Source organism: Calliopsis andreniformis, chromosome 8 (assembly GCF_051401765.1).
Source record: "Calliopsis andreniformis isolate RMS-2024a chromosome 8, iyCalAndr_principal, whole genome shotgun sequence".
NCBI classification, from domain to species: Eukaryota; Metazoa; Arthropoda; class Insecta; order Hymenoptera; family Andrenidae; genus Calliopsis; species Calliopsis andreniformis.
In genome coordinates, this window is record NC_135069.1 from 1014780 (window position 1) to 1030563 (window position 15784).

The following is a 15784-nucleotide window of genomic DNA, read 5'->3' on the forward strand; positions in this document are numbered from 1 at the left end:
TACATCGCTACCAAGAATCGACCCGGGACTCGATTCGATTTCGGAGTAGAATCTGTTCCTAGTTATCTCTGAAGTATTCAAACAGGCTCAGACCTTTGATTTTCATTAGTAAAAGAACAAGGTAATCTATACAAGGAATCGAGTCGAACCTTCGATTCGTCTGCACGCGAGTAAAGGAACTCGTGAGTCGAAAGGTAAACAAAATGGAGCGAAGTTCGTGGGAAGAGTAGCGGTGGAATACGTAAACTGCGATGGGTCGATGGATGGTTAAGAAGGGAGGCAATGGAAGAGGGATAGAGAAGCGCGGATGGATTTATAGAGAGACAAGCGGACGTAAATATAGACTCTCGTACGTAGGTAAAGAGAAAAGATACGTGGAGGGGAGATGAAGAAGGTGAAAGACGAAGGTTGGAAAGAGAGGAATGTGGTATAAGGAGAGCCATCTTCTGGAATAAAGAGTGGGGCTAGAGACGCGATAGAGGGAGAGAAGCTTGAAGGAGCGAAAGGGAGAGAGAGGTCTCGCGATATCGGCGAGAAGTCAAACCGGTGGGCTTTACCGTTATGCGACCCAATGACGAGACACCGTCGGATCGTCTGGCCGTCGCTATCGTCGTCGATCGTTTCGTAGCAATGTCTGTACGCCTGTATGAAACGATCGCAAAAATTGTACCCCTGGGTCATGACGTCTGGTCGCAGGATGCGATCATACCCCCTTCAATATTAGTCAAGATATGTTTCTCGCTTTGAATATTTAACAGTCGGACGGCGCGGCGGGTTATGTTGCAGTTGCATATCGTAATAAGGAAACCCATAAATATCTAGCTACTACCCCTATTCCGAAACTCTATACATTGAAAGGAATATAGGTTGAAGTGTAATTTGAATGGTAATGGTAATCCCCTTATTAGTTCCAGAATAACGAAAGCTAAAGGGGAGACGCGAATAAAAGTGAAACGACGAAGAAACGACGAAGAAACGACTGAAGATAGGTTGTATCGAGACTGACGGTTTCTCTGTATTTCAGCTGTGGCGCAGGGTCGCGTGGAGGAGACGCAGATGGACACGCACGAGGGGTCGACGGTGCAGCTGCAGTGCCGTTTCTCTCCGCCCCGGGAAAATGTGACGTGCTTTTGGCTTACGCACACCAACGACAACCACGACAACGCGGCAGTCGATAATCGGGAACTGTCGCCGCAGTACAAAGTGTTCATGAATCTGGAGGAAGGACGTTACGACTTGCAAATACGGAACGTGTCGTACGAGAGAGACAACGGAAAGTACGAATGCCGTGTGAAGGCGAACGGCGCGGGGATCGATCTGCACCGGAAGTTCATCACCCTGACGGTGTTGAGGGCACCAGGACCGCCGACGATTTCCCCGACCTCGGCGTCCGCGACCGAAGGACAGAAACTCGAGCTTCAGTGCAACACAAACGGCGGCAGCCCCGAGCCGGAAGTGAGGTGGTACCGTGGAAACGACACATCCGTCCTCTATTCTGGCAGGACGCTGATGATAGAGCCCAAGAAAGAGGACGACAGAGCGACGTTTCGTTGCGTGGTGAGGAACCGAGCGATGCGCGATGGGGAGACGCTGAACGCGACCGTGACTCTCGACGTAAATTACTTTCCACGGGTGACTGTTGGCCCCGAGAACCCTCTAAAGGTCGAGGTTAACGGAACCGCGAATCTCGAGTGCCGAGTGGACTCGAAGCCTGTGGTCGGCATGATTCGATGGTGGCGCGATGGCAACTTTGTCGCCACCAGTTTCCAGCACACGATTCGTAGAGTCACCGTTCAGGACTCAGGGAAGTATACCTGCCAGGCAGACAACGGTCTGGGGAAGAGGGGCGAGAGCTCTCTCATGTTGGATGTTCTTTACCCACCAACCGTTACGATAGAGGGTGATTCGTTGAGGATCGCTGAAGTCGAGGATACGGTTACTGTTCACTGCAACGTCACGGCGAACCCTTCGCCTTCGGTGATCGAATGGTTGCGCGAAGGGCGATCGGATTTTCGCCAGGTGAGCCCGATTCTTCGACTGATTCGCGTCACCGCCGATCACGCCGGAAATTACACGTGTAGGGCGGTTAACACGATACATCCTTCGGGAGGTGAACGAAGGAACTACTCAGCTTCGGCTAGGTTAACGGTTCGGGTCAGGCATAAGCCTGGGCCAGCGAGAGTCACGCCGGATTCACCGGTCGCGGTGGAAGGATCCAGGGTGATTCTCACTTGCATGGCCAGTCCAGCTGGATACCCCGAGCCTAGGTACAAATGGTGGAAGGAGGGAGAATCTGGAACAATATCGATGCCTTCTGAGAACACTGGACCCAGATACGAGATCGATTCTGTTCACCTCGGTAGCGAAGGAACCTACAAGTGTCACGCCACCAACGAAATCGGTAATGGCGAAGCTGCGTCTGTCAATTTAACCGTGCATCAACCGCCCAAGATACTCACCAAGCTGCAGCCACACGTTACCAGAAAGTAAGTAGTCCCTTTTGTAGATAAAGCCAGTCGATTCGTTAATCTTTCGAGAGCCTATCATCTAATGAGGAATTGAAATTGATTACAGGGTTGGTGAATCTTCCTTTCAAGTGTCTTGCGTGGCGCAAGGTAAACCTCGACCGACTGTGCGATGGTTAAAGGACGATCAAGAGCTAACCGCCGACGAAAGGCTATACAAAGTGACGACCACCGCCTCCGAAGGACACGGAAACGTGATCACTGTCAATTCGACGTTGAGCTTCCTCGGACATGCTCGCCCTCAAACCGACGAAATCGTGGCCAGCGATCGTGGCAAGTACACGTGCGTGTTCGTGAACGAAGTGAAGAAGGTCGAGTCCACGATGATGTTGAAAGTGGAGCACGAACCAATCGCGTTGCACCAGCATGGAAAGGTCGCGTACAATCTGAGGGAAACAGCTGAGGTGGCGTGCAAAGTGCAAGCCTGGCCCAAGCCCGAGTTTCAGTGGAGTTTTGGGACCAATGCTGCCAGTCTTCAAGGATCCTCGAGCGACGGTCACTACGAGATCTCGACCAGCAGCGACAACTACGACGTGTACACCTCTGTGCTGAGGATAACCAATATCCGCGAGCTGGATTACGGGGATTACAGCTGTCGCGCGGCGAACGCGCAAGGCAGTATCACCTCCACTATCAGACTCCAACCTAAAGGTGCTCCAGAGAGACCTATCAACATCAGCGCGATGGACGTCGGTCCTACTCACGTGGCCTTGCTCTGGGAACTCGGCTTCGACGGGGGATTACCTATCACCAAGTACTTCGTATCGTACAGACGAGTACCCGGTGGAGACGAAATCGTCGCGCCAGATTGTGCTGTGCCTAGGCCTCCAGCTGGCCAGTGGCTTGAGCTAGACTGTCGTCGGTCTAATCCTTGCAACGTGACCAATTTGGAGCAGCATCAGACCTACACGTTCAAGGTGAAAGTGTATAACACGAAGAACCACTCGGATTACTCGGATGAAGTAACTGCAACCACCGCCGTTGCCAAGATTCCTTCACCTTTGAGAGTCAGCTACGATCCCGAGAGCGGAATGCTCGCTATCAGCGTTGGAGCGACTTGTTTGTCATTGGTAGCCTCGATAGAGAAGCTCGATGGACCGTCTTCCCTGACCGACGAGTCGCAGTGGAGGATTTTGGACGAGTGGCCACTCGAAGTGCTCGGTAGCGCTCCGACCCAGAGGGAGGGAGTTCTAGACGATCCTGAGTCCCTGGATTCTGAACCTAGGCTCAGAGTCAGGCTGTGCTTGAAGGCGGACAGACAGAAGTGTGGCGAGTACGCCGAGGCGAAAAGTAAGTAGCTCGATCGTTTTGCTTTGCGAGAAACGACTTGCTTCGATAATCGCGAGACGTTGAACGATTTTCTATTGTTTATATTAGTCGGACCTTCGTACATAGCGCAAGCTGGAGCGCTGGCGACGCCCACCTTGATCGCTCTGGTGGTCAGCGGAGCCGTCTTCCTCCTGTTCGCGGCGCTTCTGTTGCTCTTTTGTCGGTGTCGTCGAAAACACTCCACCAAGGCCAAAGACTACGAAATGGATTCGAACGCGTACGTATTCGGTCTCGTGCGAGGTCGATTCTCATGGTCCGGCAGGAATTCTTACCGGAATGCCTCTTTACTCAGGGTTCGACCGAGCCTCGTCGCAGGAAATGGCCAACAGAGCCAAGCTCCGCCGCCCTACTACGCGGAGAACAAAGCTCTCGAACACAGCTTGGATCACGCGTTGGCTATGGAGGACTCGAAGACCCCTGCGTATTCTCAACCTGGATACGGCTATCACCAGCCGAATCACAATATCAACGGTAAGGGCAACTGATTTTCTTTTCCTTCAGCGAAACGTATGATAGAATATTATATTATTAGAGTAGACATTTAAAGTTGCAATCTTTCGTGATCTAGGCGTCAACATGGGCTACATGGACAACAGCTATTCTAACTCCAATAATGGAGGATCCGTGAACTCGCAAGACTCCATTTGGCAAATGAAATCGGCGGCTGCGAATGGAGGAGGACAACCGTACGATTTGGCTGGCTATGCAACTACCGAATCAGATTACCCGACACATCCTCATTACCTTGCCCAGAGGGAAGATTATCGAGAGAGCCATAATCTAAGTCGGCAGCAATTTTGCTCGGAGCCATTCGCCACCGTCGTTAAGTCTCAGAAGCACGTTGGTGAGTAGTCCTCCTTTCTCGAGCTTCTATTAAATATAATACTTAAAGATATTTCAATTTTTCCACGTCCCCAGTGAAATACTGTCGAATTCTAACGGGGTTAGGAGACTCGAAAGTTTGACTTGAAAACAGAAGTTTCGCATCCCATCTTAACGTGGCAGGCATTCGATCGAATCCCTGTCTTAGCTTTCTCGCCCTGTTCCCAACTCAATCCCGCTCTCCGTGCACGTACACGCGCGGCTTTAGTGCTCTCTCGATTCCCCATTCTCTACAGCTCTCGTTTGGTTGTTTGCCCTACAGATTCCCCGTACGACGTGTCCGGTCTACCTTATCAGAAGAACTACGACGAAGACACGAAGCCGCCTCAGCAGGTCAGTCTGTCGTACGACGAGAGCCTCGAATCGGGCTACTCAACCCCAGACAGCCGTGGCCGTAGGATCATCCGCGAGATAATCGTTTGAGGTCCGCCTACCGGCTCGCGAGCCGGGACCACGCGCACCACATGGCTATAGCAGCAGGCCACCCCCACCGGCGCTTATCAGCCGGTGGATTGCCACACGCACGATCCGCTCCGCCATCGGATGGAGATAGTGATCGAAAACCCCGTGGAGCCGTCGTCGTCGCCGCCATCGCCTCCTCCACCGCCACCGTCGCCGTCGCCGCCGCCGCCACCGCCGCCCTCGACATCGCTTCCACTGCCACTTCCGCTCTCTCCGCACGTGCCCTCGTCGTGGAACGCGTTCCTGCCCGCGCCGCAGACGAGCAGCGCATCGGCCATCGCGAGCACATCCATGCCTGCGGATACTTCCGTCATGACGATTACTATCGCCGAAAATCCCACCGCCCCGACTTATCCCCCGGTGCGATTCTCCTATCGAGAATGCTATGGAGCTAATTCGTTCCCCTCTACAGGCGATTTCTATTCCACGCGTCGCAGCCAAGCGAGAGGAAGGCTCTACGACGATCCGGAAGGAGCCTCCCTGTCTGTTCGTCGCATCGACCAGTCTGGCCTGCTGGGAATCACTGAGCCAGAGGCCTCCGGATCGAGGGCCAGCCTCCGATCGCCGCGATTCCTCTCTGGAGGAACCTCGGTTACGTCGGGGATCGCGTCTCCTCGACGCTTCGAATGTGTCGGACAGCTGGAGCCAGTGCTCGAGGTCCCAGGGCAAGTTACTCGCGCGAACATTGCCCCGGGAGCTCCTGTCGCCTTCTCCGTCGCCTCGACGTCCATCGAGAGGAGAGAGGGGGTGCGGATAGACTCTTGTGAAAGGCTCTCCGTGCTTGGCTTGGGCAGGCCAACCAAGTCAGCTTCCTTCGACTCGCTCGAACCGAAACGTATTAGAGGAAGTTACGAACGTAATCTAGAGGGCATCGAACCCTCTGATGTTATCGCAGCGAATCACGGATCTGCCTTCCGGTTCCAGGAAGGGTGTGAACCAAAAGCGCGAACCCTGGGACGCCTACCCTCTCGATTCTCTCTAGCGAGAAACGATCGTGATTGCATATCGGGAGACGCGGTTCGATACTCTGAGGCTTGTCGTAACTTTCCGTCGATGGTTCGGGCGTTTCCAGGCTTCGAAGATTTCTCGAGCCTGCCTGCGACTCGCCCCACCACCATGACCACCGCGTCGACGACTGCCGCGGTAGTCTCGACGTCAGAGGGGACGAAGGCGTCGAGAAAGGAGGAAGTTGAGAGTCCGAGAAGACTCGCACCTGGGGAGGAGAGGGCTGAAGCGGAGGGGTGCGAGCACGAGCCGACGAGGAACTCGTTGAAAGAGGGCGAGTCCTTGCGGACGAGCGACGAGCTTCTGGAGAACGACGCGATTCAGACGCTCCGAGTGATTATTTTGTCGGAACAGTTGTGAGAGCACAGGAGGGTCAGGAGACAGTCGTTGATCGACAAACCAGAGACAAACGCGTTTTTCTCGCCGACCGGTATTATCGTTCGATGTTGTATCATACATATATTTAAGTAGCTCTTAAGTGATCGCGACGAGAGGGGCGATTTTGGGAGTCTTGAAGAATTTCGCGTAAAGGCTGATGCGATGCCATAAGAGGCCATACCTTCGAAAACGACTAAGAGAAGCGAAAACGTGTGTACAGTGAAACGTCCAAGTTCGAACGCGAGACTTCCGAGTCAGGCTCGCGGCGCACGCGTTCGAGCGATCGACGCCTCACGAATTTTGTACTTTTATATCGTGGACGATGCCACCGATTCGGGCGATGAACGATCCCCGAGAAAACTCCTTCGTATGTACCATAAACTCTCGATTGCGCCGCGGGGCGCCTAGAAACGTAAGCAATAAGTCTGACGCGCTCGAAGCTGATGAAGATGACATGGTCGTCGGGACTCGAGCTGGCGTGTCTCCTATAGGCGTAGGAAGTTTTTAACGAAAGCGACACGATTTTTAGATCTGTGAAAGATTATTTTGTTATTTCGTATGCAGACACTTGTCGAACTGGGATGCTGGACAGTGCCTGCGGAGTAGGTAATCCTAAAGAACGTTCGTGCGATTGTATGCTCGATAATATTTCATTTTTGTTTAATTTTACTGTTGTTATCACGCCGCTTTGAAAAGGCAATTCGCCGTGAAGTTCAGCAGACACGTTTGAATAGGCTGGAATCGAAGATGGTCGTGATTAGATGCGCCTGCTCGAGCCTTCGGAGCGTTCGTCTGTTGTAAATATCGGTAAATTATAGTACTTAACGAGTTGGGACGCGATGGTGTATAAAGATCAGGGAAGTAACAATTCCTGGAACACGAAATTAGACAGGCTCTCGTTCTACCTGCGTCTCAAATCAGTCGAGCGATCGGGACGAAGGTGGAAAGACGGCAAAAAAAAAGAGCGAAACGGTCGCGATCGCGTCCCGCGGTTTCAAACCGACTTAAGGATAGCTACGCTTTCGACGTAAAGGTATTTCTTGACACGAGCATCTATCGTGGCGTCCTTTTTAGTTCCGTAGCGATCAAACGCGTTATAACGCGACGATCAATAGCAATCTCGCGTAACTCGTAGCAACAACCTTCGTTGAAGTTCTTATTTTTGTACAATACCGTGTCAACGAACGCCGCCGACGTTCGTCAATCCACGTTGCCGATTCTCCGAATTGACGTGGTTTAGAGGAAGCGAACACTTGTTCCTTTCAACTTTGTGATCTCATTTCTGCGCTGAAGAAGAGGCAGATGGTTTTCTTCTTCATGCTTGGGACCGGAGGTACGGGATACGTTTTAGCTGTCTGCGAGGCGATGCTCTTTTTCTTGTCAACACTCACCGTTCATTTCCCTCAGTTTGAACGAAAATATTCGAGGTACCGTTGCCTAATAAAATCAATTAAAGGTGAAGAACTTCCATTGTAGACATATACTTTATAAATTGGTGAACGTGCGTCTGCTGTTAAACAGCAGTTAATTAAGCGGAATCCAGAGAACGGACGAAAAGATAGGTAGTTACTAGATTCTCGCCCGTTCCGATTTCGGTCATGGATATTGCTGTCGGAAGCTATCGTCGCTTGGCCAAGCTCTTCCGTTCCTGAGTTATACACCGAACGACCAAATATGTAGCAATGTTCTGCCGTCTCGCGTATCCCTGCCGTACCGAACGTCGGTTGGAAAGTGATTGTTTACGCGTGTAAGTATACATGCGTGTCGCGTGCAACCTGAAAAATTGATATATATCGAACGACACATATACAATATATATCAATTATCGTCCATTATAGTTACGGATATTATTACGGATTATTATTTGTACAAATTTTATGTTGCGATACAAAATAAACGATAAAAACACAACTCAGACGTACTATTATTTAAAAAAAAACCATGCAACCTACTACGCAGTATTCCTTACTTGTGTCTGCTGTTTCCTCCTACACCTGCCACCACCTCTTCAGATCCGGAAACCTTTGGTACTACAGGCTCTCTTTCCTATGTTCTCGCCAACGGGACATCGATTGTCTATTCGACACACGCCGCAAAAGATCTACTCAAAGGATACCAGAAAAGGTAAAGCTTGCTTGTTATACATACGTACATATATCAAGTAGAAACTGTACTACTAAAGGGTATTGGGCCTGAAGAAGTGCTGGTGGGTGTGGGAAACGCCACACCGACGGAAAGGGACGATCCTGCCTCAGAGCACTCCAACCTTAGTCCCGCTTGAACAACTAGGGTAGGTCTTCAAGCAACACCACGTCCACATTCACACCACTCCTAAATCACTTCAACTTCGCCCCCACATCACTGCCACAGTAGTCTCACATTACAGCCACAATCACTCCCACATCTCTCCCACATCACTCCCACATCACTCCCACATCACTCCCACATCACTCCCATATCACTCCCACATCACTCCCACATCACTCCCACATCACTCCCACATCATTCCCACATCACTACTACATCACTCCCACATCATTCCCACATCACTCCCACAGTAATCTCACACCACAGCCAATTCACCTCCACAGTACACCCACACCACTCCCACAAGAGCCTATATAACTCCCACACAACTCCCACAACATTTCTAAATCACGTCCTCTTCACAACACTCTACAGACCTTACAAAAGCTTCCTTCTTTCCGAAATTTCACCCAAAATTTACTTCCTTTCCCCAAAATCGAAAAATAATAATGTCCAAGTGGCTCCATCTACCGGTAAAACATTGAACTCAAATAAGAAATTATCTTTTTAGTTCCAACATTGTCCGCTAGATGACGCCACTTGACAATTCCCAAAATTTCCAAAAATGCTCCTCGCAAAAATGGGAATTGACAAGTGGCGCCATCTAGCGGACAAAGTCGGAACTAAAATAAGAAATGATATTTTTAGTTCGGCCCTGAGCCGCTAGATGGCGCCACTTGTCAATTCCGAAAATGCTGCGCACGAAAATGGGAATTAACAAGTGGCGCCATCTAGCGGTGGAGACCCCGAACTAAAGATATCATTTCTTATTTTAGTTCCAACTTTGTCCGCTAGATGGCGCCACTAGTAAATTCCGAAAATGATCCCCACGAAAATGGGAATTGACAAGTGGCGCCACCTGGCGGACAAAGTCGGAACTAAAATAAGAAATGATATTTTTAGTTCGGTGTCTCCACCGCTAGATGGCGCCACTTGTCAATTCCGAAAATGCTGCACACGAAAATGGGAATTGACAAGTGGCGCCATCTAGCGGTGGAGACACCGAACTAAAAATATCATTTCTTATTTTAGTTCCGACTTTGTCCGCCAGGTGGCGCCACTTGTAAATTCCGAAAATGCTCCCCACGAAAATGGGAATTGACAAGTGGCGCCATCTGGCGGACAAAGTTGGAACTAAAATAAGAAATGATATTTTTAGTTCGGCCCTGAGCCGCTAGATGGCGCCACTTGTCAATTCCGAAAATGCTGCACACGAAAATGGGAATTGACGAGTGGCGCCATCTAGCGGTGGAGACCCCGAACTAAAAATATCATTTCTTATTTTAGTTCCAACTTTGTCCGCTAGGTGGCGCCACTTGTAAATTCCGAAAATGCTCCCCACGAAAATGGGAATTGACAAGTGGCGCCATCTGGCGGACAAAGTTGGAACTAAAATTAGAAATGATATTTTTAGTTCGGCCCTGAGCCGCTAGATGGCGCCACTTGTCAATTCCCATTTTCGTGTGCAGCATTTTCGGAATTGACAAGTGGCGCCATCTAGCGGCTCAGGGCCGAACTAAAAATATCATTTCTTATTTTAGTTTCAAGTTTACTCACTAGATGTCGCCACTTATTAATTCCTGGTTCAAAAATTAAAATATTCGGAAAATTTCAAGGTCACAAGTTATTCTAGAGTTATTTGGGACTGATAGGGTAATGCAATAATAGGAGTGAATTGGAAATTATGGTGTAGTGGTGTAGGAGTTTTAAGGGTGCACTGTAGGAGTGGTATGGTGAGGTTGTGACAGTGATGTGGGAGTAATGTGGAGTGTTGTGGGAGTGATGTGGGAGTAATGTGGGAATAGTGTTGGAGTAGTGTGTGAGTAGAGTTGTAGTGGAATGGGAGTGGTGTGGGAGTTGTGTGGAGGTAGTGTAGGAGTAGGTTGGAAGTACTGTGAAAATGCTGTGGTAGTGATGTAGGAGTAGTGTGGGAGTGGAGTGAGAGTAGTGTGGGAGTAGTGTAGGAGTGGTGTGGGCATGGGGTGGGAGTGGTGCTAGAGTGTTGGGGGGTGTGATGGGAGAGTGGTGTGAGTGTAGTGTGGAGAAGTTTGGAGTAATGTACAGTAGTATTGGGAATAGTATTAGGGATAATCGGGAAGCATGGTGTGTAGTAGTGTTTAATAGAATTTCTTACGATGTTTTGTACATCATTAGGTTATCCATAAGTTAACAAAATTGTATTAAATATTAGTTCGTGGCTCGCAGGTAGATGGCGAAGCTGTCATCTGCATGTTTCTGTAAGGGCCGTATGATCGGGATCGGTGCCCCTCAATAATTTTTAAATCTTATATTGCAATAAATATACAATATTATGATGAAAAATCGTATGAAATAAGCTTCGGAGAAGACAGGAGTTGTCAATTACATGAATAAATAAGTTAATAATAGCATAAATAATTAAAAATCATATAATTAATAACATTTCATTATTTTTAATACATTTACTGCTGAAGTTCAATTATTTAAAACAATATGTAATTTAGAACAGTAATCTGAACGATTTTATATAAGAAAATTGTATGCTAATGGTTTATTAATAATTTTAAATAATGTATTAAAAGTATACCCGCCTGGATGATACGGACCTTACTAAAAATAGTAGTTCGTAGGCCGCCGCTAGATGTCGAAGTTATCGCTTGCAAGTTTCCTTAAGGGCCGTATCATCAGGGTGCGGTGCCCCTAATAATATTTTGAATGCTGTTTTCGCAATAAAGGAGCAATTTCTATAGTCTTTTACTCTTGCATAGTAATGTATAGAGTCTCTGTAATAGTTTTACGTCGTGATATTGTCCATAATTCTATTAGTAATGATTTTTTTAATTGTTGTACTTTAGTATTCAGGAGCCTCTGCTCGATACTTATAGCGTTTCGCTGTCAATGTTTTGATCGAGTTTGTAAATGCCTCTTTTATAATAAATAAACAATACTGGTCCTAAGTAATGTTGCGATATGTATAGTACAGTTATAGTATTTACTGGATACCCTTGAAGTGTGAATAAACTAATGAGTAATTAATTTTTTCAACCCCTGTAACTTGTGAGTCGACGCTAGGTTATAGTGGTTCAATATCTAGAAATTGAATATATTTTCTCTGCACAATTATTGTAGTTTAAAATTTACATTTCTTTATTTGAATGATGAATTGATTTGTCAATATGTTTTGAATACGTTATTTGCATGATTTTTTCTTATTTAATGTGGTTTTGTAATGAATTGTAGTATGTTTATAAGCTGTTACAAGTAATAGTAGGTGTTAATAAATGTTAAAGGTGTAATATATGGGGTATGGAATGATAGTAACTATTTAATGCAATGATGGGCAGAGGCAATGACAATGGAATTGTGTGAAGGAAAAGATTATAAGTACCTGATTTAGAATTTGAAAAAGTGGCAATGGCACAAGGTACACCAGAGTCTGACACAGGCAGTTTTGAATGTTTTCAAAATTATACTGCACCAGAGGTGTTTATACAAGGATTAGCTGGCATTGTTGATCAACAAGATGTAGAATCTATGATAAGAGCTCAAAAGCAAATGTAAGAACATTTCTCTAAGTGTTTGATAATTATGTAAAAACATTTTGCATTTACATCTTTATTGTATAGGCTGCAAAGATTTGAGAAGACCAATGAAATGTTAACCAATTGCAACCAATTATCAATAAACAGATTAAAGACTGCTGGTAATGAATTTAAAAAGCATACTGCACTATTGATTGAAATGAAGAAAGATTTAGATTATGTTTTTAAAAGGATTCGTATCATTAAAAACAAACTAAGTCAGCAATATCCTCAGGCATTCAATGGTAGGTGCATTTTTAAATTTAATACATGTACATGTATGTGTTTAAGATGTACCTTATTTAATTAATATGTGTTGCAAATACAGAGGCAGTTAGAAGCAGTTTGGCAGAAGAAGTAATTGTTGAAGATGTAGATTGTCCTGTGAAACCACTTGAACCTGAAGTCATTCCATTACCTACTGTGCCTCAGAATGTTACAGATCAAGATCCAGATTCTGATGGTAACCAAACTTGCACTACAAGTAATCGTATAGCCATGCAATGAATTCATCTGAGTTGTGGACAAAGAATTTCTTGCTGAAGTATTTAGCATTCTTTAACTGCTTCTATGAATGACTATTCTGTTATTTTCTTTTTATTCTTTGTTGAAGAGTAGCTTATGGAATCAAACTAGGATATTTCAGGATATATATCATAATTACAAACAGAATGATTGTAAACTTGTTTGGATTGTATTAATATCTTGAATCAATTTGTACAAACGAGTGAATCAATAGAAAACGTCATGTTCTTCGTTGTTAAACAACTTACAATTAGATCTTAAACTCAATGAAATTGAAGGATCTTCATTAATAATGATATACATGAAATATAACTTACCAGTTTAACGCGTTTTACTACTACGCACTGTCTTTCGATAGAAACATAGGATTAATCTTGCCCTGTTCGTTGTTAAAACCATACAATGTACATGTTACAGCCATAGTACGTAATTCGATGAAACGTAAGAAGTAAAATACGATAGAAAACGATTGCTTGACCGTTCGAAACGATTTCGCTACCGTGGCTGTAACGTAAGAGTTACGCAGTGTATTGGAATCAAGTCTAGGAGTAGCTTCGATAAATATAAATGTCTTTTATTCTCATTCCGCTAGACGCAGTCAATTCGTCTTATTTCCCGATCGTTCCCGGGTGCACGATCGCCCTCCATTCCCGAATCGATCGTGTGTGCACGCGATAAACTAATGACGACTTCAATTGTTGGTGTACAGTGCCGGTCGAGGAGTTTCAGTTTGCGAAGCTGCGGAAGCGACGTATAAAAAGCAACGATAGCTCGTCGACGGACAGCACCCACGATCACAGTAATGCCGAGACATCTTCCTGCACGTCCGACACCGGTTAAAGTGCTCGATCCAGGAACGTACAGAGACGAAACAAGAGCTAGATCATGGACGTGATATAACGTTATCGCGAGAATCGTTAGTCGACAATAACGATGTTCCTTGGTCGAAGATGATCCGTTCGAACTATTCCGACCAATTGCCACGCGAAGACAAACTGTTCGCGTGATCGCATTCATTGTAAATCGTAAATCTGAGTAATTCTGTCAATGTCGAATATCGAATAAAGCACTGTTTATACACTGTAGCAGACTTAATCATTCGAGAATAAAATTCGTAGGGTGTCGCAAATGTACCGCGTGCATGGGAATCTGAGTTTACGACACTGTTGGGGGCCATGGGGCGCGAAATATCTTCCTTCTAACTATAGTTTGCGATTCAATGTCTTGAAAAGATTCACGAAGGTTCTTTTTACGTGTAAAGTACGGAGAAGGAGAGAGAAGATAAAGACGAGGATGAGCAATCTGTGCGCAACACGTGCGCGCGACGATACTGCATGATAGATTACGAGAATACGTTCGAGCTTGTTCCTCACCGAAAAATGAAACCCACGCATGCTGTTTTATTTCAATGAAACAACTTAAAAAGCTTAAAAAGTCGTTATATCGAACAGAGAGATGATAAAAGGATTCATACCTTTCTTCGAACTCATCTAACACCATACTTTCTGCGCGAACCGCAAACTTTTTTACAAGCGTTTGTTATTTTTTGCTCTAAAAATCTTTTATAATAATCAATTGCGATTCTGTTTCCTACCATGGATGGTTTGTACCACACACGCATCAGCCGCGTGCATAATATACACAGGCTGGAAGCCCTGGCGTGCCCTGGCGTTTCCCGCGTGGAAGACACCAGCCGTCGCGATGCCAGAAACCAGCTGCGCCTCAGCTGTTTTCTATCCGTTCCATCCTGTTCCTCCCAGATCTCGACGACGTTCCAGAACTTCGAAATAAAATCCTAGATAAATGCAGACCTCCTTCTCAAAAGCATGCTCTCGTGCCATTCGCGTCACTAATAATTTGTCTGTAGACAAATCAAGCTTTTCATCGTCCGTTCCAGTAAACTTTCACAAACGTATTGACCATCGAATTAAATATATAAATTTTCAGGGAAAAACCTTTTAAATCAAGCTTTTCACTGGGCGTTTTTGATTTGACGTGTTTGCAGGTCGCGGCTGTATTTCACTGCTAGTTGCGTGCACCTTGTCAATGGCCAACGTATTTCATCGGTTTTGTTGGAGATTTTTGCAAAGCTGTAATTTCCTTTTTTTGACAACGCGCGCACAATGAACAAGGTTTCGAGCTTCTCGCAAAATTGTTCTCGCAAGGAGGTCGCGACACGAGCCAGGAAGAGCAGGCTAAGCTAGTGGCTCGGTGAAACACGGAAACAGCTGTTTAATCTTATCCGGTTCACCTGTCTATTCAATAGCCAGTTTCGTTCTTTTGTGGCTGCACACGCGGCTTGCGTAACGTGTACTTTTTATCCACGGTGAATACAACGGAACCGATTCACTCGAACTCAGAAGCAGAAAATTATCTCTTTTCGTCACCTTGGACAATTTTAATTATTTCGACTCGGAATTGCAAAGTAAGCGAATCTACAGAAAAGGTAGGAGTAAAGTAACCACATTCAAAGTGAGAAAAGGAGATGAACGAATTTGGAAGACGCGCTACTTTTGTCCCCCTTCTTTATCCCGCGTATACTTTCGCCGTGTGACAAGAACAGAACGGAATCCGCTTTCCATCGATGAAAAGTAACACAAAAGCACGGCCGATGCGCGTCTGTTAACTCGACGAGCTGTGTCACCAGCAGTGGCCCGAATCGAACTTTTCCACGAACCCGGATCCACTGAAGAACGGACGCGCTGTCTCCTGCGAACTCCAAACTTACCTTCCGCTCCTCATGGAAAAAACATCGGGAAACCTATTAAAAACTTGTTCATCCTTCTTTGCGCCTTCTACTCCTCGCGCGTA

The 15784-nt window shown here is 46.5% G+C and overlaps 2 protein-coding genes across 9 annotated transcripts in view; both read left to right on the forward strand.

Moving 5' to 3' along the window:
• The window catches only part of Ed (hemicentin protein echinoid), a 28552-nt gene extending 23267 nt beyond the window's left edge, over positions 1-5285 (forward strand). For all 3 annotated transcript variants that reach the window (XM_076382888.1, XM_076382887.1, XM_076382886.1), the window contains exons 2-7: positions 1025-2486; positions 2575-3815; positions 3903-4071; positions 4147-4325; positions 4423-4698; positions 4999-5285. In XM_076382888.1, coding sequence (XP_076239003.1) covers positions 1025-2486; positions 2575-3815; positions 3903-4071; positions 4147-4325; positions 4423-4698; positions 4999-5159 — 3488 coding nt within the window. In that variant the 3' untranslated portion in view covers positions 5160-5285. The remainder of the gene's footprint in view (positions 1-1024; positions 2487-2574; positions 3816-3902; positions 4072-4146; positions 4326-4422; positions 4699-4998) is intronic.
• A 6453-nt stretch (positions 5286-11738) lies between these two features.
• LOC143182118 (kxDL motif-containing protein CG10681) lies at positions 11739-14058 on the forward strand. Of its 6 annotated transcripts, none has more exons than XM_076382899.1 (5): positions 11739-11895; positions 12158-12424; positions 12494-12693; positions 12777-12911; positions 13683-14058. In XM_076382899.1, exons 2-5 carry the CDS (start codon positions 12282-12284, stop codon positions 13811-13813), a joined length of 609 nt encoding a protein of 202 aa, XP_076239014.1. In that variant the 5' UTR covers positions 11739-11895; positions 12158-12281; the 3' UTR covers positions 13814-14058. The 6 variants fall into 6 exon arrangements, with proteins under 6 accessions (XP_076239014.1, XP_076239018.1, XP_076239013.1 ...); XM_076382903.1 differs by having other exon boundaries at positions 11739-11924; positions 13566-13695; XM_076382898.1 differs by having other exon boundaries at positions 11741-11924.
• The last annotated feature ends 1726 nt before the right edge of the window (positions 14059-15784 follow it).

Excerpts from the sequence above, each read along its gene's own strand:
- LOC143182118 (XM_076382899.1), top strand. The coding sequence starts at position 12,282 with ATGGCACAAGGTACACCAGAGTCTGACACAGGCAGTTTTGAATGTTTT. Across the intron at positions 12,694-12,776 it reads ATATCCTCAGGCATTCAATG|AGGCAGTTAGAAGCAGTTTG; the intron begins GTAGGTGCATTT and ends TTGCAAATACAG. Across the intron at positions 12,912-13,682 it reads TCAAGATCCAGATTCTGATG|TGCCGGTCGAGGAGTTTCAG; the intron begins GTAACCAAACTT and ends GTTGGTGTACAG.